The sequence below is a fragment of the Capra hircus genome, chromosome 2 (assembly GCF_001704415.2).
Source record: "Capra hircus breed San Clemente chromosome 2, ASM170441v1, whole genome shotgun sequence".
In the NCBI taxonomy this organism is placed as follows: domain Eukaryota; kingdom Metazoa; phylum Chordata; class Mammalia; order Artiodactyla; family Bovidae; genus Capra; species Capra hircus.
Window position 1 is genome coordinate 23,051,917 of NC_030809.1, and position 22,230 is coordinate 23,074,146.

At 40.7% G+C, this 22,230-nt stretch overlaps 1 protein-coding gene across 2 annotated transcripts in view; it reads left to right on the forward strand.

The window, feature by feature from the left end:
* CUL3 (cullin 3) overlaps positions 6,998-22,230 on the forward strand; it is a 107,556-nt gene continuing 92,323 nt past the window's right edge. Inside the window, exon 1 of one of the 2 annotated variants that reach the window (XM_018058895.1) lies at positions 6,998-7,387. In XM_018058895.1, coding sequence (XP_017914384.1) covers positions 7,322-7,387 — 66 coding nt within the window. In that variant the 5' untranslated portion in view covers positions 6,998-7,321. The remainder of the gene's footprint in view (positions 7,388-22,230) is intronic. The other variant, XM_018058897.1, reaches the window with a different exon arrangement.

A 22,230-nucleotide genomic window follows, 5' to 3' on the forward strand; every position in this document is an offset into this window, starting at 1 on the left:
CAAAACACAGGGTAAGAAATCAACCATGGAACAATTGTTCATGTTCTTTGAGTTCAAACTGCATGTCGGTGTTGTGCCAAATACTTTACCTCCATTGTTTCTCTTAATCCTCATGTTAGCCTTGAGAAGCTGGTATTATTATTAACCTAATTTCACTGATGAAAATAAACGGTACATTTATTGATACAACAGACATGAACTTGGGCACACTCCAGAAGATGGTGAGGGACAAAGAAGCCTGGCGTGCGGCAGTCCATGGGGTCTCGAAGAGTCAGACACAACTAGGTGATTGAACAACAACAAAAATTGATACATTGCAGAATTTGGTTTAGAATCCAGGTGGTCTGATTCTAGCGTGGGCATGCTTAACCACGGTACTATATTCTTTCATAGTTTAAAATTTTAGTGTATGGGTAATGCAATCACTGTTTGTCTACATGATAGGTTTTCAAAATAATTTTATTTAGTTGTGCTGCGTGGGCTTCTCGCTGTGGTGGCTCCTCTTGTTTCAGAGCACAGGCTCTAGGGCTCACTGAGTTGTGGCTCCCCGGCTCTAGAGCACAAGTTCAATAGTTGTGGTACACGGACTTAGTTCCTCTGTGGCACGTGGGATCTTCCCGGACCAGGAATCAAATCTGCATCTCCTGGGATTCTATACCACCGAGGCACCAGGGAAACCCTATATGATGGTTTTAATACAAATTAGAAAAGGGCCCTGCCCACCACCGAGGGAAACACAGACTCACAGCTGCATAGTTTAGAGGGCAATTGGCACTTCTGATCAAGGAAATAGGTTTCCTTCCTTCAGGTAATGACAGCCCTTGCAAGCACACCTGCTTTGGATATAAGTTCTATTGACCTCCTCAGCGAGGCATCTCCTTATTGCGCACAGACTTTACAACTACATGAAAGGGTTTAAAAAAATGTGTATTTTATTTTTATCAGTTAAGTCTTATAAGAACTCTACACAGATATTCCCTGTTCCCTTCTCCATTCTGCTCTTTGTTCAGGAAGGCTGACCTTTATGGGCTCCATTAATGGCTTCCTTGCCTTCTGGCTTCCAGTTAGCTTCATCCAATGGGAGGTTACCAGCCAGAAGTCTAGAGGAAGGAGAAGAAGAGTAAGGCTGGGGTATTTTCTCCCCTGTCTGCCTACCTATTGAGCCGGCAGCTTGGGTCCTCTCCTAAGGTCTCAGCTTCTCAGACAGCCCTGTTCCAAAGCTTCAGAGAGAATTCTGCCTCCAGGTTCTGGTGGCTACTTCTCGTAGCCCTTTTAGTCTGGAAGGGATGCAAATCTCCCTTCTGTTGTTAGTCTTGAGATGCTTCATCATCTCGTGGTCACTCCCTAACTCTGCCCACACTTCTGTAAATAGTCCCTGAATTAAACTCGCCTCAAGTTCCCTGTATGAGCAAGCCATCTGTTTCTTGCCAGGACCCTGACTGATACACAGTGGAAACAAACTTTGACTATTTTAAGTGAAAATGGAAATTGGGAAAGCATGTTAGGAGTCACAGAAAGGCAGGGAGGTGGAAGACCAGGGTTGGAGAACAAGCAGGAACCCAGGGATCTCTGGAAAGCTGAAGAGCAGAAATGACACTGAAGACATCCAGTGGGAGGCACCTAGGCCACCCACTGCCATTGCCTGCATGCCTACCAAGTGTCCCTGTGTCCTTCAGCCGCCACCTCAAGGAGAAGGCCTGCTCGTCTGAGTCTACATAATATGTCCCCATGTTGAGCTGGGCAGTGGAAAGTGGGCATGAGGCCCCTTTGGCTATTGCGATAGGAAATGGACACCACTACCCACCAAGACCACACCCAACAGTTGAATCCTTTAAAACAAGAAATCAGGAGATGCTAATAGGAAGTACCACCCCCCAAACAAGGACAAACATAACTATAAAAATAAATAAAATAGCGTGAAACTGCCTTAACAATACAAGCATCTAAAGCAACTTTTCCCAAAAAATGAAGGTTCATGCAGAGGTAGGCACTTCTCAACAAAGTCCCTCAGCAGAGAAAGACAATATCTAAAGTTCTTATACATGAAAAATCTTTACAAGGTTTTAACCTGGGTGAGATATAAAGTTGACTGTTTCATCTTAACAGGGTGTCCACATTGTCTGTTTCTTAGAACCATCCATTCAGTGGATTGTCTGCCCAAAAACCAGCCATTCAAGAACCAGGAGGTTCAGATGCCAGTAACTTCAAATCAACTTATTGGTGGGAATTAATTGATTATATCAACTTGGGGCTAGAAATCGGCCCCAACAATTTAAAACAATAATCTGTAAGTTTCTTAAAGGTAATTCTTCATCTCTACCAGCACTATTGAAAATGTAACAATAAAGAATATAGGTTTACTGTGAACTCAAAACAAACAGCTTATTGAAGAAATTGAAAGATAATACTATTCTATTTGTTGACTGTTGTATTTATAGTTCACACAATTACTAAGTCTAGCACAAAATTTAGACTATTTACATTTATAGTCCTTTGGAACCGCATTTTATCTCATCTTCAAAATTAACTTACTTCACAAAGACAGAGCTGAACAGTTATAAATTTCAACATGCATTTTACTCATCACGAAAGAAAGAGCAATACATATCCATAATTGTCCCCCAGAGGTTTCTTGATATAGTTACTGTTATCAGTAAGAGGAAATTATTTGTCTTCAAAATAAAATTACATTGACACGATGCCTATAATTTTTAATTGAGAATATGTATTCTGTTAAATTAGGTTTGTCGGTTATATATATAGACATTTTTATTTTCAAAATATTAATTTGCTGGATAAATGTGGAGTAAACAGAACACTGTCCAGGCCAACTAGAAGATTTCCAGAGCTGCCAGTGAGATGATTTTGTTTAGCATGACATGTGATAAAAAATTGAGATGTGCTTTTTATGATACAATGGGCATTTAAGATTTTAATTCAAGATGTAACTTGTTTCCTATGCTCATAGGTCTTACATGCTTTTGTGTAGATGATATACATATAAAAAAACAGTAAAAAGTAGAAAAGATCTACAGTTTTTATGTCTGATTATGTTGTCAATCCAATACTCCTATAACATGTCATCTTATAAAGCAAACATGAATGCTACTGCTCTAAACATGTACAAATTTAATGGCCTACAATACTTACTAGTTGGTGGAGACAAGGAAGAAAGGAGACCGAGCCCTTCTTTTCAAGGGCGTGATAATATCTACAGATCTTTCCCTTCCAATCTGAAGAATGTGCATCTTTCCCTAACACAGCCTTTGCTGCTTAAAGCCAATGAGCAGATCTTTCCAAATAAATTGGTAGGCTGTCAGCTGTTTTAATAAGCAATATCTGCAGAATCAAATCACTAGGTATGATGCAGTGATTAATGTGGCTTGGTATCCTGGATACCTGGAAATTCATGGCCAAGAAGAAGCTATTGCCTTTCACTGGCTTCTCACAGTCTGTACTGCCCATCTCTAGACTAGGATGTAGAAAAGAGGCTGGTGCACTCAGCCTCCTGGCTTCTCTGACTGCACGTGCTCCCTGCAAATAAATGGAAATAGGGCCACAATTCTCCTGTGTCAGGACACGGTCAGCATAAGTGGGAATACCAACTGGCAGGCATGTAACATCTAGTTGGTTCCTAGTCCCGCGCTCCTTTCTCTGCTGGATCAGGTGGCAGTTGACAGAAAAAGGAATATCCTGAAAGTTCATTTGCTATTTGCAGGTCAGGGAATACGACTGGACTAGGAGAATGGCCTACTGCTGCTTTAGAGGGTATTTCATAGGCATTTTGAGGATGTTGATTTTCTACGAAGGAAAAGTTCTGATTTCTGGACTATAGTATATAAAAAAGTTATTGCCAAATCCAGCATGGACCTGTCGTTTCCAAGTTTGGGGGAGGGAGGAAGGGCTATATATTATGTGATGGTAGGTCTCATCTGTTTTATTTACCTTACCTCCCGATATATGGCAGCCATTAAATAAATATCTTTTAAATAAATGAGCAGTAGAATTTTTTATGGCAGTGGCAGACAAATTCATTTTTAAGAATTTTTCTGGGTTTTTGTGGTTAACAACCTAAAGGAAGACAGTAGAGAGTGATTCTTTTAAATGCAGCTAAATTTTGCTTCAGTAAAACCATAATATGAAAATCTGAGTTCACAAAGCAAAAGGAGATTATACGCTTCACAATTACATGGATATATGCTTTAATGCAGGGGGGGTTTCCTAAATGCTGGCTTTTAGTGTGGTGTTCACGCTGGTGTTTTCTCAGGTTCACACTGAAAGAAGAAAAATCACTTCAATGAATTGTTCTAAAGAACAAACTTCATTCACAAACTGACCTTCCTCCATTTCTGTGGTTAAAATACTTTAAAAAGCAAAATAAAATAATGAAGCTAGTCTATACTCCCGGTTATTTATTTTCTTTTAATGCTCTTTTGTTGTTGCTGTTTTACTGGCTAAGTCGTGCTCAACTCTTTTGCGACATGATGGATTGTAGCCCGCCAGGCTCCTCTGTCCTTGGGATTTCCTGGGCAAGAATACTGAAGTGGGTTGCCACTTCCTTCTCTGGAGGATTTTCCCAGCCCATGGATAAAAGTGGCATCTCCTGTGATTCCTGCATTGGCAGGGGGATTTATTTTTACCACTGAGCCACCTCGGAAGCCCTTTAATGCTCTTACTTGCCAAATACACTTGTCAACCCTACACTGGTTCTCTTAGTGTTTTAAAAAAACTACTTCATTGGTTTCTGAAATCCAAGTAAGGTTCATTTTGTAAAAACATACAGCATTCTTAAAGAAACCTACATATTGAATAAAGGAAGACAGTATAAGCTGGGCCTTAATTACCAAAGACAGTAGCAGCCAACAGGTTTTGAGTGACTACTCTGTGCTGAGCACTGCTTTCAGGGTTTTAAAAAATGTATTTATCATCTAAATTTGAGTAGCCCAAGGAAGAAACATTGTTTTTTATCTCCATTTCACAGATAAGGAACTCTAGACAAACAGCCTAGCCCTTGCCCCCAAAGACATAAAATACATCCAGTAAAAGAGTAGAAGGGCTTCCCAGGTGGTTCAGTGCAAAAAGAATCCTACAGTGCAGGAGAAGTGGGTTTGATCCCTGGGTCAGGAAGATCCCCTGGAGGAGGGCATGGCAACCTACTCCAGTATTTTCGCCTGGAGAATCCCTTGGACAGAGCAGTCTTCTTACATCACAAAGAAACTGAGCCATGTGACACTGCAACCAATACAAAAACATTGGTTGTTAATATAGTCTAACAATTATGGAAATGAAGGTTCAATCAGCACACAGATTATAAACTCCTATCCAAGACTCATAGTAAACTTACATTTAAATCAGAGTCCCTCCCATTGTTAGCTTATCAGCAAAATTCTTGACCTATTTTTAGCTTCAGTATTTACATAGATATTGCTTCAAGCAACATCCTTGTTTCTTAAGCTCTGTTTTATTAGCAAATACCAGAAAACAAAACAAGAAAATGTTTTCAGTAGGGCATTTCAACCAAGTAAGGGGTGAAAGCACAGCACTGGTGAATCTAGTTATCAGGATCAAGTTAATTCAGGGAAAATCCAACCTTACAGTGAACAAATCAAAAAGGTATATTCCAGTTCATTTATCAAAAAATAGAAAATAAAACCCCCCAGCTTCCAAATGTTTAAAAAGAATTAAACTTCAGCTTAAAAAAAGGCATTAAGAATAAAATTTAAAAGTATTAACATTCTATTAATATTCATTCCAACAATAGGTTCTTACTTAAAAATGATATCGCAAACTTTAGTGGGAACTCACATATTCCTCTGCAGTCAGAAATCCAACTATAACAATACAAAGAGCTAAATTAGGGTGTAAAATTCATAATGAAAAGCAAAACTGATGAATCAAACTAGACTTTTTGAATGCAATGCCAAACATTTATTCCCCCAAATTATCAGCAAACTGAAAAGAAAGACAAAAATTTTGGCTTTCAAAATGTATCATACTCTTAAAATGACTTGGCAGGTTAAGGTTAGGTTTCCATCATTCTATTTTCTATTTAACACCATTTACCAAAATATTGCACTGAGTTAAGGGAGTTGTTATTTCAAAGGCAACGAAACACAAATTTTAATACTAGTAAGTTTTGGTTTCAAAGGCAACGAAACACAAATTTTAATACTAGTAAGTTTTGGTCTCTCAGACAATAGTGAATCAGTTTAAGGAAATTTTATGGATTTCCACCCCTCAATCTTGACAGCTGGAGTGTGCACATCCAATCCGAATACCTTGTTAGGCATACAGGACTCTATTTTCTGACACTGCATATATTAATAACTCCTGCACAAACTCTTCTTTCAACTTTCTGGCTTCTGGTCAAGTATCCATCCCTAGTCCACATGCCCTAGAAAAACACAGGAACCAGTTTCAGGACGTGGTTATCCACCTAGCACCCTACGCTCCACCCCGAGACTACCCTCCTCTCGCTCTAGCCCAGCCCAGCCAGGCGGAGCCGAGCACTGCCTACTACAGTCCGGCTCCGGCTCTCGGAACTTCCCCTGCCCACTCCGTCCACGTGACAAGACCCCGCCCCCTCGCCCGGCGCTCCACCAATCAGCAGCCCCCTCACCCAGGATCCGGTCTCCAACGCTCCTCTTTCAAAAAGTCAGCTCACTCCTCCCGCCTCAGTCCCGCCCCTTTCCTACCTCTCCGCCCCGCTGGCCCACCTTCCCAAATCCTCGTTCCCTTCCTCCTCTCCCGTTGCCCCCTCCCGCTCGCAGGCTTCGCCCCGCCCCACCCGGGAAAGCGCGCTCGCCCTCTTCTCGCGAGATTTGAGCGTCCCCCTCCTCCTGCCGCGGCCGCCCGCCTCCCCCTCCTGTCCTCCCCCCCTCCCCCCAATCTCTCCACTCTCCGGCTCTCCTCCCTCCCTCCTCCCCCCTCCACCCTCTGGGCCGGATCTCGTCTCGCTGAGGCGGAGGAGGAGAAGGAGGAGGAGGAGGACGTTCGGCCTGCGCAGTGAGATGTTTGTCCGTCGCCGCCGCCGCCGCCATCGCGGAGGAGCGCGATAAAGGGAGCCGAGCCGGGCGTGAGGGGGACCCCGCGGAGCCGCCGCGCCAGCGCAGTCCCCCAGCCGAGCCCGAGCCGCCGGAGACCGAGCCGCCGCTGCCCCCGCCGCGGCCGCCCAGGGGCCGGCCAGCTCCCCAGCCCAGCCCGGGGGCCGCGCCGCCGCCGCCGCCCCCAGCGTCGCCCCTCGCCTGCCCGCCCGCCTTAAATGTGACACCGGCGCCTCGGAGTGCGACCTGAAGCCGCCGCCGGGGAGGGGACGAGCACCATGTCGAATCTGAGCAAAGGCACGGGCAGCCGGAAGGACACCAAGATGCGGATCCGGGCCTTTCCGGTGAGTCTCTTCTCGGCGCCTGGGACCCCGGGTCGGGGGGCCCGGCCGACAGCCGCAAGCGAGGCCCGGGCTGAACTCCCCCCCAACAGGCCGCAGGCCCGGCCTCCCATCCCCCACGCCGCCGGCCGCGGGGCGCGAGCCTTCCCGGCAACGGGGCTGCGCGGGGCCCCGGCGCGGCCGCCCTCCGGGGCCGTTCCCCGCGCCCCCGGCGTCCGAGGCCGGCGCCGCGCCCCCGCCCAGGAGCTGCGCCTCCGGTCGCCCCGCGGGCGTCGGCTGCGGCCGGGGCCCCTCGGCCGGTCCCGGCACCTCGCCGCGCTCCTGGGGTGTAGGCCCAACCCCTAGCACCCCGCTTCTGCTCGGTCCCCGGGACTCCCAGCCCTGCAGGGACGGGGATCGTCTACGTCCTCCCGGTGTGGGGCGTGTGTGTAACTTTTCACGTGAGGTTTCGCAGCAGTTGAAAAAAAATCACCATGCCTAAAGGATGGCCTGCTAAAAGATGCCGGGGACGGACCTCTCCCGATCTTCCCCTCCCCAGGAAGGGCTCCGCCGTCCACCTACCCTCTACGCGGTGACAGACGTTCCGCGTAATGCTCTGTAGTAATACACTAACAACGTCGGTGTGTTTACAGAATCTTTCATCCGCAACCTTCCAATGCACTTTATAAACTCTCCTGTGCAGGAATGGCCTAGCCACTCAAGGGGAAGTAAGACAAAACAAATGAGACGATTGGTTCTTCATTTCCTAGCCACGGAAGCCCAAAAGAATAAGTAGTCACCACCGTGAGTTGCTTTACTCTAGGTTTTAGTGACAGCAAAAGTATTTCTGTTTAGAAACTTTTTTGGCCTTAAATTAAGTCATACCCCTGCGGTGTTAAGTATTATATGGTATAACTTTGGATGTCGTATCTGAATCAGATAGCCAGTGGCAAGCAATTAGAGTGTACTCTTGGGACAGAGAAACTGGACATACTTGCTCATGTCGCTTCTGTAACAGGTAGACGTCAAGGTGGACAAACTAGCAATTGAATAGAAGATTTTAAACCAGGAAAACTAGAGAAGAAGCTGTGGTTTCCTGTCTTAGAATCATAAGCACGTTATATTGAGTGGTGGGGGGCGGTGAAGAGGGTTTGTATTCACTTCTTAAAGCATGCTTTTTCTAAAGTACAGTTTGCACTTTAGAGGAAAGATTAATGTAATTGTCCTAGTTGAGTAAGAAACCGACCTAGAGAACTTGAGGACCTCCCTGAATTCTTAAAATTTAGAAGGAAAAAATACACCTGATGCAGAATTCCCAGATGGTAATAAAAATGTTAATACCTATGTGAAGACTCTTCGGACTTTATGTAAATAAAGATAGGATATAATCAGGAGAATTAGATGTTTTAATGCACATTAAAGGGATTTTGAATTTCTGAAGTTTTTTCCCTAAGTAATCATGAGAAAGTACAAAGAAAGTAACAAGTGTTGACAGAAGAGCACTAATGAAGTTCACTTGCATGTTTTCTTTTATAATGATAAACAGTGAACTGGGTTTATGAATTTGTGAGTAGTGATAGTTTTCCTACTGAATCAGTTCCTATTAAATAAGCAGAATCTAGAATTATTCAGAATTTCAAATAGTTTTATACATTTTTAAGAAAAGTTTGCTATTCTTGAAGTCTGACTTCTAATGCAGATTATTGTTAAAAGGTGGAATAGCTCACATTTGACATCAACTCACTGTTGTGGATATTCTGATTAATCAGCTTTATCTTTATCTATGTGTAATCAACTCTTTGATCTCTTGGTTTGCCTGTCCCTACCTGTTCTTCCACTCCTTCATTCATTTAGGAAATACTGAGGACTGTGTGCCAGGTACTGTTCTGGGGTCTTGGGATGTATCAGTATAGCTTCAGAGAACAATATCCCTCCTTTCTGGATCTTGTATTGTTGGGAAGAAGCTGTGGGAGAGAATTTTGTTCTTCTTTTAGCTAGAGTATCAGAGTATGTGACAGGTTACCACACAGCACTGAAACTGACTTTTTTTTTCAGGCGCATTATGATCGTGAATTAATTCAGACCTTTTCTTATCTGTAATTTGTTGCCCTCTTAAGTTTCTCTAAAATCCTTAAATGAAGTTTGCAAGTAGCTAGTGTTTGATATTCAGTACTTAGTATCTGCTAATTTTTAAAAATGTCTGAGAGTTTTAAATTTTCTCATGGGTATTAACATCACTCATGAGTAGTTCCTACAATGAGAACCATTGCATTTTTTTAATATATAAATTTAAAAATCGTAGTTCTTTGAACTTTCATTAAGGATGGCTACATAAGACCTCAGTGGTGTGATTTCAGTGATTTATTTGGTAAATGAATACTTAGAGTTTCAGAATTTTTTTTCCTTCCAGGTTAGCAGTCATTTACCTAACTGTAGTCTGCATGGATTGCAAGTCAGAAGTAATAAATGCCTGTTATTCCATAAAGAAAATATTTTGTGTGTATTCATGTGTGCACACTTAAAACTACTGTATTTTACCATTTGAGATAAACAACTACTCTAAGGGAAATTGTGTAAGCAGAGGCCTCAAATACTCCTTCCAGAGTGTTTTATAAAACTGATCTGTGAAAAAGTATAAAAATATGTTTGAGGATTGTTTTGTTATCTTTACAAAATAGTAAGTGATGGTACAGGATATTTTGTAAATGTGTAAACCTACCCCAGCTGTAGTCTCATCAGTAAAATCAGGTTCTGAGAAGTTGGTTCTTTTTAAGACAGAAAACAATGAAGAGCTTTTTGTATGTAACAGATTGATGATGGAGGAAATATTTTATTCCAGTTTGTAAACTTTGCTGCAGTGAACAAAATATATAGCATCTCACATCTTTTGGAGTTTTTTGGTACCCACAGTGACAGCAAGGGACCCAAAACTTTTTTAAGAAAGGAAGCTGTAGTTGTGAAACTCCTGGAAACTCTGTGGCTTTGGACCAAAGAATGCTGTCCCAAGAAGTTCCTGCGCTTATCTCCTTGCTGTTGCCATGTGTCTCACTCCTGTGCTTCAGTTTCACTCTGTAGGTGAACTTTTTGTTCTTACCTTTGTAATAGTCATTCCTCACCGTCTGTACTGTAGTTGGGTAGTTTGTCCGCATGGGCTTGAAAAGCTTGGTTGTATTGGAGGAGGGGATATGGTTGAATGGGAATACTGGTCTCTCCTCTGACTTGCCCTTTTTGACTTAGACTTCAGAGTTTAGGAGACAAATTGTGAAAGTGATTTTCATTAGAACATTTTCTGAAAATGGTTTCACTTACTGGTTTATAGAAGCATCCTCAGTCATGATAAGGAATCTCTGGCTGTGATGTGCATGCAATAATTCTAGATGAGCACCACCTGTGTGGCGTGGACAATTAGAGAAGTTATTGTTAAATGGAACCCACAGAATGACTGATACTCATTTGTTATGTTCTTAAATACTTAAGAGCACAAGGATTTAAGGACAAGAGGGAAAGTTAATGTTTTTGTTTCTCCTAGCTCTAGTGTTATTTGTTAGATTTAAGGGAACAGCTTTAATGTTCAAAATAGGTTTCTTTTATTTAGAGTAAGTAGCTAAGGCAATGGCAACTCACTCCAGTACTCTTGCCTGGCAAATCCCATGGACAGAGGAGCCTGGTAGGCTGCAGTCCATGGGGTCGCTAGGAGTCGGACACGACTGAGCGACTTCATTTTCACTTTTCACTTTTATGCACTGGAGAAGGAAATGGCAACCCACTCCAGTGTTCTTGCCAAGAGAATCCCAGGGACGGTGGAGCCTGGTGGGCTGCAGTCTCTGGGGTCGCACAGAGTCGGACACGACTGAAGCGACTTAGCAGCAGCAGCAGCAGCTGTTGCCTAAACTACCTGGACTGTACATACAGAGAGATTGAATAAAAGTTTTGCAAATCACACAGGGCGCGGAATTAACCTCTAAGCTTGGTTTGTTTTTTATTCTTTAGTATTTTCTTATAGGGATGTTATGGAGATATAGCATTCATTAAAGTATTGCTTTCACTTAGACTGATTTTTTTTGTATTTAATGGTTTCAAGACAGCCAGCTGTGTTATAGTTAGTACCTCACAGGCTTTAGAAGCTTAAAAATAAAAATACAGTAGTTATAAAGTGTCTATTTTGTATTGTCTTAGAAAGCAGTTCTGAGGAGCCAAGAAAATTATTACTACCAAATTATTAGTACTAAAGTTATTGAATTTGAAACAGTTTTAATAGTATAGAGTATAATGTGAGAATTTGACTTGTTAAATAATACAATAGTCACACGGTAAGTTCATTCAAACGAAAAAGAGAAAGTTTCATTCATTAAATGTAGCTAGGTAATAATAGTGTCTTCTCTATTTCAACAAGATTATATAATTAAGGATAGAAAAAATAGTGTATCTTCCCATTGTGTTATAAATTGGGAGACCTCAGAGATAATTTTTTGCTGTTATTCGGAAAAAAATTATCTGTTAATCTTAACAGCAAAAAATTTTGCTTTTAATCTTGGTGTTAGCAGTTTTGCTAGATTTTTATAAAAGTTATTGGACAGTTTGTAGCTTTAAATAATGGAACTTTCATAATAGTTCCTGTTTATAAAGTCAACAAAAAAGGTGCTACTAGTAAGAAATCACTGAGCTAAAACATGAATTACAGTTAATGTCTATAAGTATATTGTGAAAATTATTCAGTTGTAGTCTAGCAAAGCTATGAATTCATTTTAGTAGCTTTTCTGGTTATAAAAGTGATGCATATTCATGATAGCTTAATAAGTATCTGAACATCTAAGTAAGGTAATAAATAATCACCTGTAACCCTGCCACTTGGAAGTAAGCCATATTAACATTTTGATGTGTTTCCTTATAATCTTTCATACATGTATAAGCACACAGTAAAATTGAGGTACCATCTTTTTATATACTGCCTTTTAAAAAAAAATAGTATCTTACTATACATGTATTTCCGTATTACATATATCAAAAACATGATTTTGAATCACTGCCTAATACTCTGCAGTACTTTGGCTTATCCATTTCCTTGCTGACAGGTTTAATTGATTCCAGTGAATACATGCTTTCTCTATTACAAACAATGCAACTGTGATTATTTAGGAGCTTCCCTGGTGGTTCAGACAGTAAAGAATCTGCCTGCAATGCAGGAGACCTGGGTTGAATCCCTGGGTAGGGAAGATCCCTGGAGAAGGGAATGGCTCTCTACTCCAGTATTCCTAGCCTGGAGAATTCCATGCACAAAGGAGCCTGGCAGGTTATACAATCCATGGGGTTGCAAAGAGTTGGACACGACTGAGGGACTAAACAGATTCACTTTTTCACTTAAGATTATGGAGTTACTGGACTCAACATAACTGATACACTGACCAACCACATTGACCTCCAGAAAGGTAGGAATAATAATAGTTCCACTTGCAGAATGCTTATAATGTGCCACACACTGCTCTCTGTGCTTTGCATGTGTAAACTAATTTAATTTGCATAACTCTATAGGATTCTATCATCATCTTTTTTACAGAAGAGGTCTTGAGACGTTAAGTAATTTGCTTAAGGTCACTTTGCTTGGAAGTAGCAGAACCTGAGGTTCTTTTTAACCTAGGCAGTCTGGCTCTAAAGTGAATGCTTTAGGAATTAATTATATCTCTCAAGGTTGTACTTCTACCCTGTAACAGTGTCTTAGATAAGATATCTTTAATTTCATAGGTGAAAAAATAGTACTTGAATGTTTTAATTTGTATTTCTTTGCCTACTTAAAAGAGTAAAACTATGGGTAGTCTGTAGGGAATTTCCATGTAGTTTTGCATTGGAGTATTCAGCATAGGTTTTAGAAACCTGACTAAAAAGTAGAGACTAGAGAGCATAATAGTTAAGAGTGTGGGCTCATACATTATCAGAGTTTGAATGTCAGCTCTACCTTTTTCTAGTTGTGTTATCTTTAACAAGTTACTTAACCACTTCTAACCTCAGTTTTCTCCTCTGTAAAATGAGATTGTAGGACTTTACATGGCTGTTGTGAGATAGAGAGTCAAGCATTAGAACAGGACCTAATACACAGTGAACAATTGTTATACCAGTATTTAGTCATGATTCTGCCACAGTTTTGGAGAAGGGAATGGCACCCACTTCGGTATTCTTGCCTGGAAAATTCCATGGACAGAGGAACCTGGTGGGCTCCCATCCATGGGATCACCAGGGTTGGACACAACTAGGCGACTGACCACTCATGCCACAATTTATATGTTAAATGAAAGGTTAGTTTTGCAGGTAATTTTATTTGCTATACTGTTATTCTAGTGATGCTGCCAGTTTTGGGTACTTACATTTTTAGAACTTATAGTTTGAGAAGCTTGCTGCTGCTGCTAAGTCACTTCAGTCGTGTCCGACTCTGTGTGACCCCATAGACGGCAGCCCACTAGGCTCCCCCGTCCCTGGGATTCTCCAGGCAAGAACGCTGGAGTGGGTTGCCATTTACAGATTCAATCTGTGGACCACATTAAGAAATCAGTCTCAAAGTATATGGGCTTGATACTGCTGGGGTGTTTCCAAAGAATGCCACTGGCTCTTGTAGGGTGGGGGTAGATTCAAAAGAGAAAATACAATAGTGATAGTTACTCATTGGGGTAAGTGTATAACCTTTCTGCGATAACTTTATTGAAGGAGTAAACACTTACTTGGTGTGTACATTCTAATATGTACATTAAAGTAAGTGTTAGTTGCTCAGTTGTGTCCCAACTGTTTGGGACCCCTTAGACTGTAGCCCCTCAGGCTCCTCTGTCCATGGGATTCTCCAGGCAAGCCGGCTGCCATTTCCTACTCCAGATACGTACATTAAGTGTTTATCTAAAAGTACATTTTGTTTTTATTTCCTTCCTTCTTTTCTTCCACCCTCTTTTTTTTTGTTTCATTCATGAACTAGGTTGTGGTTCCTACCTGAAGTTTATACCAGATTTAGACACAGTGTGGATGGTTAGTGAATGATTGATTAAATGAGAAACTAGTCCTTGAAGCCAAACCGCAGGAATCGATGACTTAGCTAAGTCGATTCTGGGAGTATTCCAAAATACTTGAACTTTTTCAGCTGTAAGTGAAGCCTTAATTTGTAGGTCATTAATGATCATGTGGCACTTTTCCTTAAAGGTTAGTTAGCCTAGTCTCCTAAAACAGTGACTGGTAAGTAAAGATGTAGGTGTGTATTGGCAGTTACTTTGGATTACGTGTCAGAAGACTTACTTGCTAGCCTAGTCTTTTATGTTCACTAGCTTTCTCTACATTTTACTCCCTCCACCATGACTTCTTCCTCCCAGCCAGTTAACCATACCCGGTAAGGCCCTTCTTTCACAGCAGATTGACTACCATCTGCCATCTCTACCTGTTCTGGGAATTCTTTACCCTCTTTTCATCTGAAATTTACCTTTGACCTGAGGATACAGGCTTATCTTCTTGAATTGAGGTGTCCTATTTCCTTAGAATCCGTGAATCATTGGGCCCAGATGCTAATGATTGCCGCACCTATCACTCTTGTGGCTTGGGCCCTTCTGTATCATTCTTTGAGTGATTCCTATGACTGTCTCCTAACCTCTTACGCATGCTCCCTCAGTCATTGAAGACTTGCACGCGTTCGTCACAGATACTCTCTCTAGAGTTTAAATTGTACCTTTATACAGTGCGTGTGGGCAGACATTCATTCATTTATTTTAATGTATGTTTATTGTGTGTTCCTTCTGGTACTAAATAGTAAAGATGGGACAGATCTGGCCTCTTGTCTATTACTGTGGTCTTCACTCTGTCTTGAAACTTGTTATCCGCTACTTTAGAAATCTTAAAACTTCATACTACATTCTGTCCTAGCTCCTTCATTTATTAGATGTAGGACTTGAGCAAATCACTTAACCTCTGCCTGTTTTCTCTTGTAAAAGAGAAGAAAACAATAGTACCTACCTCATCAGGTAGTTGTAAGGATAGGGTTAATACATACACAGTTCTTACAAGTGGCACATAATAAACACTATAAATAAATGCAACCTGTTCTGATTGAATTATTCTATCCTACGTGTTGCTTGTTTTCTTCTCACATTAAATGTGCCCTGGGATCTCAAGAAGACCCTTTTCATTCTCCCAGGCTGTGGGGCCTGATACCAGTTGCTACTTCTTTCCTGTTGTCTCCCAGGGCAAGGCCAGAAATATCAGCAAAAATCATCTTGAACCATTCCATTCATCGGTCTTCACTGCTCATGTTTTTTAAGACTATTGGGCACTCCCGGAGAAAATTCCAAGATTGTAGTCTCTAACCTTGCTGGACTTTTCAGTGCCTCTGGGCAATTTTTTGTGTCCCTGTGAGCTCCGGCTCCCTTTTTCCTGCTTGAACTATTTCAAACTTTAGTCATTGTCCTCAAGCTCTTTATTGAGAATTCTCTTCTCTCTCTTCTTCAGGAAACTTAACTACCAAAGTTATCTTGTGTAAGTACCTTCAGCTTTGATCTCTTTCAATTTCATTCATTAACCTGTATCTTTACTTATTCTCAACTCCTTCTCTTGGGTCTCAGAGAAGCAAGATGTTCCTTTTTCTGTCTTTTCTGCCATGGTAACTACCATTCCATCTCCTTTCATAGCCCCATCTTCAGAGAATAGTCAGTATCTCCTTTATTAGAATGTGATTTTCTTTAGAGAAGGCAGCAGGGCTCTTTGTATTGATCTTTGTCAGTGCTTTACAGTAACATCCAACAATATTGAGTGAATGAGCTGACAGACTCTTTCTAGTTAGTTTTCCCATCTTTTAGATGGGCACTATAGCAATCTTTTTCACAGATTAATTGTGAGGAATAAAAGAAATAATATTAGAAAGTGCTTGCTAGTAAACAGTAACATCACCGAGACTGCTAAAATCATTTTCTAATCATAAAGTTAGTATTTTCAAGCATAAAATTAGTGTGTTCATGTAGAGCAGGTATTATCAAATTACAGGGTCTCTGTGCTTAGTCGCTCAGTCGTGTCCAACTCTTTGCCACCCCATGGATGGTAGCCCGCCAGGCTTCTCTGTCCATGGGGATTCTCCAGGCAAGAAGACTGGAGTGGGTTGCCATGCCCTCCTCCAGGGGATCTTTCCAACCGAGGGATCAAACCCAGGTCTCCTGCATTGCAAGCGGATTCTTTACCATCCGAGCCACCAGGGAAGCCCTAGGACCCAGGAAGCCTAAGAGGGGTGGAGTGGGTATTTCAGAAATCTCCCTCTCTGGCCATTTAGAGCCATTTTTGTATTCTTTGCATAGAAGATTTCATTTTTAAAAGTTCTCTGTTGTTTTGCAAACAGTGAGCAATCCAGCGTTTTTAAAGTTGAGAGTCCTACTTTCCCAAGTTGATACCATTAATGAGAAATTGAGAACAGAGTCTGAAGTTGCTTTAACCACTAATCCAGAGCCTTTTGCTACAAGAAAACATTCCTTTTTTCTTTTTTTAAAGTTGAAAATATAATTAAAATTTGTTAATTTGACTTTCATTTATTTAAGTGAACTTTGAATAGGGCATGGAGCTGAGTTTGCTGTTTAGATGAGAAAGGTTATGGCTAAGCAAATGAATAAAGACTTCAAGAGATATCTTTTACCTACTTTAAGAAAATACAAGATTCCTTAGAGATGTTTTTCTGTAAAAGCAAGCCATCATTTCTAAGAGGAATGCTTTAACATACTGATTGCAAGTCATTCTTACCTGAAGCAGCTCTTAACTGAGCAATACTTAGCCTCTTCTCTTCTCCCTATCCTCTTGAGAGTAATAATGAAAAACTCTTCCCCCTTTCCTTTTCAGTTTAATAGTATGAGAAGTTGCTTTATAAGATTAATAACTGCATCATGTTGAATGTCTACTTTGTGCTATGCTCTCATTTAGGCTCTTTGAACTGTAATTATCTCAGATCCTCACAACAGTCTTTAGATGTTGTTTCTGAAGGACTGATGTTGAAGCTGAAACTCCAGTACTTTGGCCACCTGATGTGAAGAGCTGATTGATTTGAAAAGACCCTGATGCTGGGAAAGATTGAGGGCGGCAGGAGGAGGGGATGACAGAGGATGAGATGGTTGGATGGCATCACCAACTCAGTGGACGTGAGTTTGGGTGAACTCCGGGAGTTGGTGATGGGACAGGGAGGCCTGGTGTGCTGCGGTCCATGGGGTCGCAAAGAGTCAAACATGACTGAGCAGCTGAACTGAACTGTTTTAAATCTGTCCTGTGGCTCAGAGTGAAGTGAAAGTCACTCAGTCATGTCCAACTCTTTGTGACCCCATAGACTGTAGCCCACCAGGCTTCTCTGTCTATGGGGTTCTTAAGGCAAGAATACTGGACTGGGTTGCCATTTCTAGTAAAATAATGTGTATTACATACACACCTGCGGAAGGGCAGAGCTGGGATTCAGATCCCAGGTGTATCTGACTCAGAAATTCATGTTCTTTCCATTACATCACACTACCTTAATTATATTCCATCAAAAACTTGCTAGATTCTGAAGAAGGAAATTTACTTGCCTAGTAAATCCCATGGACAGAGGAGCCTGGCAGGCTACAGTCCATGGGGTAGCATGGAGTCAGACACAACTTAGCAACTAAACCGCCTTGCAATATGTAATAAAAGTACTGGTTTTTAAAAAAAATTTTTATAGTTTCTGAAATTTTTACTTTCCTAACAGGAATATATTGGGAAGTTAATTCTAAGCTTGCCATTTAAATGATTACCCAGGGGTGGATCCAGGGCCCCTGAAGCTTATACACTTCAGTACTCTCTTTATAAAAAGAACTTAGAATTAGTTTCCAGGTCTTGGAAGGAGCTTTTGTAAGTTTAAACCTCTCTAGATTCAAAGTGTGTGTACCTCTCAGATACAAGTTTTAAGAACTTTGACTCAATGGAATCCTATGTTCAGTAAAATTTGACTATTTTATATTGCTTAAGGGGGTCCTAGTGTGTATTGACTTTAATAAAGCAGTCAAAATAATAGCCTATAAGAAAGATACATTAGTTGATGTATTTCTAAGTTAACACTTTGCTTTTTAAGTTGAAGATTCATAGGACACATTTTTAGACTTTTTTCAGTTATTAGAAATTTATCTTGTTGAACATTTAAAAAAGTGATTCCTTGAGGTTAATGTGTTTAAGTGAAAGTGAAGTCACTCAGTCATGTCCTACTCTTTGCTACCCCATGAAGTGTAACCCACCAGGCTCCTCCATCCATGGAATTTTCCAGGCAAGAATACCAGAGTTGGTTGCCATTTCCTTCTCCCCAGGATCTTCCCGACCTAGGGATCAAACCTGGGTCTCCCGCATTGCAGGCAGATGCTTTACCATCTGCTGCTGCTGCGTCGCTTCAGTTGTGTCTGACTATGCGACCCATAGACGGCAGCCCACCAGGCTCCCCCGTCCCTGGGATTCTCCAGGTAAGAACACTGGAGTGGGTTGCCATTTCCTTCTCCAGTCATAAAAGTGAAGTCGCTCAGTTGTGTCCGACTCTTAGCGACTCATGGACTGCAGCCTACCAGGCTCCTCAGCCCATGGGATTTTCCAGGCAAGAGTGCTGGAATGTGTTTAAATACCTTTACAGATAATTTTTTGTGTCTCAGAATATACTAAGAAGTAGGTTAAACAGTGTATGAATTTTGGAGTACTAGGATCAGATCAGATACTTTAAAATAGTTTGCTTTTCTTCATGCTGTGTGCAAATGAGACATGAAAGAAGTGTATTATTTTGATGAACGTTGTTCAGTTGCTAAGTCATGGCCAACTCTTTGTAGAGGACATGGCTTCCCTGTCCTTCACTATTTCCCAGAGTTTGCTCAAACTCATATCCATTGTGTGGGTGATGCCATCCAACCATCTCATCCTCTGTTGCCTCTTCTCCTTCCCTCAGTCTTTTCCAGAATCAAGGTCTTTTTCCAATGAGTTGGCTCTTCGCATCCAGTGGCCAAAGTATTGGAGCTTCAGCCTCAGTCCTTCCAGTGACTATTCAAGACTGATTTCCTTTAGGATTGACAACTTCAGGAGACTCTTGAGAGTTCTTTTCAGCACCACCATTTGAAAACATCAATTCGTGGACTCTCAGTCGTCTTTATGGTCCACCTCTCACATCCATACGTGACTACTGGAAAAACCATAGTTTTAACTCTATGAACTGTTTTCAGCAAAGAGATGTCTGCTTTTTTTAGTATGTGTTGTTTGCCATAGCTTTTCTAAAGGAGCAAGCGTCTTTTAATTTTATGGCTGCAGTCACTGTCTGCAGTGATTTGGAGCCCAAGAAAATGAAATCTGTCATTGTTTCCACTTTTCCCCCATCTGTTTGGCATGAAGTGATGAAACTGGATACCATGATTTTAGTTTTTTGAATGTTAAGTTTTAAGCCAGCCTTTTCACTCTTCCACCCTCATCAAGAGACTCTTTAGTTCCTCTTTACTTTCTGCTTTAGAATGGTATTATTTGCATATCTGAGGTTGTTGAGATTTCTCCTGGCAGTCTTGATTCCAGTTTGGGATTCATCCAGTCCAGTATTTCACATGGTCTGCTGGTCTACTCTGCAGATAAATAAGCACTGTGACGGTATACAGCCTTGATGTACTCCTTTTCCAATTTTGAACTAGTCCACTGTTCCATGTCCGTTTCTAATTGTTGCTTCTTGACCAGGTTTCTTAGGAGGCAGGTTAGGTGGTCTGATATTCCCATCTCTTGAATTTTTCAGTTTGTTGTGATCCACACAGTCAAAGTTTTTAGCATAGTCAGTGAAGCAGAAGTAGATGTTTTTCTCGAATTCCCTTGCTTTTTCTGTGAGCCAACAGATGTTGGCAATTTGATGTCTGGATCCTCTGGCTTTTCTAAATTCAGCTTGAATATCTGGAAGTTCTCAGTTCATGTACTGTTGAAGCGCAGCTTGAAGGATTTTGAGCATTACCTTGCTATCATGTGAAATGAGAGTTTGAACATTTTTTGGAATTGCCTTTCTTTGGGATTGGAATGAAAACTGACCTTTTCCAACCTGTGGCCAGTGCTGAGTTTTCCATATTTGTTGGCATATTGAGTGCAGCAGCACTTTAACAGCATCATTTTTTAGGATTTGAAAGAGCTCAGCTGGAATTCCATCATCTCCACTAGTTTCGTTTGTAGTAATGCTTCCTAAGACCCATTTGACTTCGCATTCCAAGATGTCTGGCTCTAGTGAGTGAGTGTACCATTCTGGTTATCCAGGTCCTTAAGACCTTTTTTTGTACAGTTCTTCTGTGTATTCTAGCCAACTCTTGGAAGCAAATCTCTTCTGCCTCTGTTAGATCCTTGTCGTTTCTGTCCTTTATTGTGCCCACCTTTGTATGAAATACTCCCTTGATATCTCCAGTTTTCTTGAAAAGATCTCTAGTCTAATAACAATTAATTTGATCCTATTTGTTTTCATATTTTAATTGTTAAAAGCTAAAAAGAATTTAGAGAGAATCTGTTCTAGATCTTACGTAATAGATGGGGGACGCAGAGAACTGGAGAGGGTGATTTACCCAGAGGATACTCATGTCTTGAATTTACGGAAGAACCATGACTTAAAAGCCTGGTTTCTGGTTAAAAACTCTTTAGGCCAAACTAAAAAAAAGCATATAGCCTTGATAATTTGGTGTTAATATTACCCTATTAATTATTAATTGATTTTGTAGTATCAGACACCCAGGTGATTTGAGTTAACATGGTTTAACAGAAGGATCCTTAGCTCAGGACTCAGGGATTCCTTCATTGCTTTAACTAACTGGATAATTTTGGATAAACTCCCTAGCTTCAGTTTCTTCATTTGTAAAATTAAGAGATTTTAAATTGGGGTTTCCTTAGGCTCATTTTTGTTCTTAAAATTTCAGTCTAGAAACTGAAAGCTGGTGTGTTCTCCTGTGCCCTAGAACATTCTGTGATGTTGCAAATGTCACCTGTCTTTTCAGCTTTAGAATTTCTTTAGAATAAGAATGGTATGTTTCAGTGATGATGATTAAATGCTAATATAAAGGAGTGGTAAAGTTGATTATGTTCTTACATACTTCTTTTTGTGTAAGTTGGTATTTTAGAGAAATTTTGAGATGTATTGTCAGGTTTTTGTAATAATTTTATGAGGTAGGCCTTTTGCTGCATTATCACATTTGGTTTATAGTTAGTCATTCAAAGACAAAGTTAAGTAACTGTAGCAGCTTATACTGTTTTACTTTTTCTTTTTTTTCCCCTCTTTGGATTATGTGTAACTTATTCTGGTGTAAACTAATTTGTTATTGTCTAACCATTTATACAGCTGTACGCATTATTTCCCAACCCAGGGATCGAACCCAGGTCTTGGGCATTGCAGGTGGATTCTTCACCAGCTGAGCCACAAGAGAAGCCCACACATATCATAGTTTTAGAAAAACTGGGTTTACCCACTGAAAAAAAGAAACTTTAGAGATGAAGCTACAGAGAACAAAGGATTGTCATTTTTTAATTAAAATTCATAGTTTTAGATTGTAGGATAGAAATATGAAATTCAAACATGCATTTAGACGTGAAGTATTTCTGTCTGAAGTATTGCTACTACTACTTTGAGATTCTATCCAAAATACATGATTCTTGCTTTTCTATTATTTTTGTTTTCCAGATAGATGTTTAAAGAGCTAGTTTATACTCATGATCTCTTATTATTAATGTTTGGGATTTAATGGTATATTAAGAAAATAGGAAATGTTTTTATTTTAAATTGTTGATCTCATAGGTATAGTAACTTCTCACAAGGAGAGTCTTTGAAGAGTTCTAGTCAATATAAATATTGTATTCTCTGGATAAAAGATGTTTTAGAATGCCAAATAACATGTCTT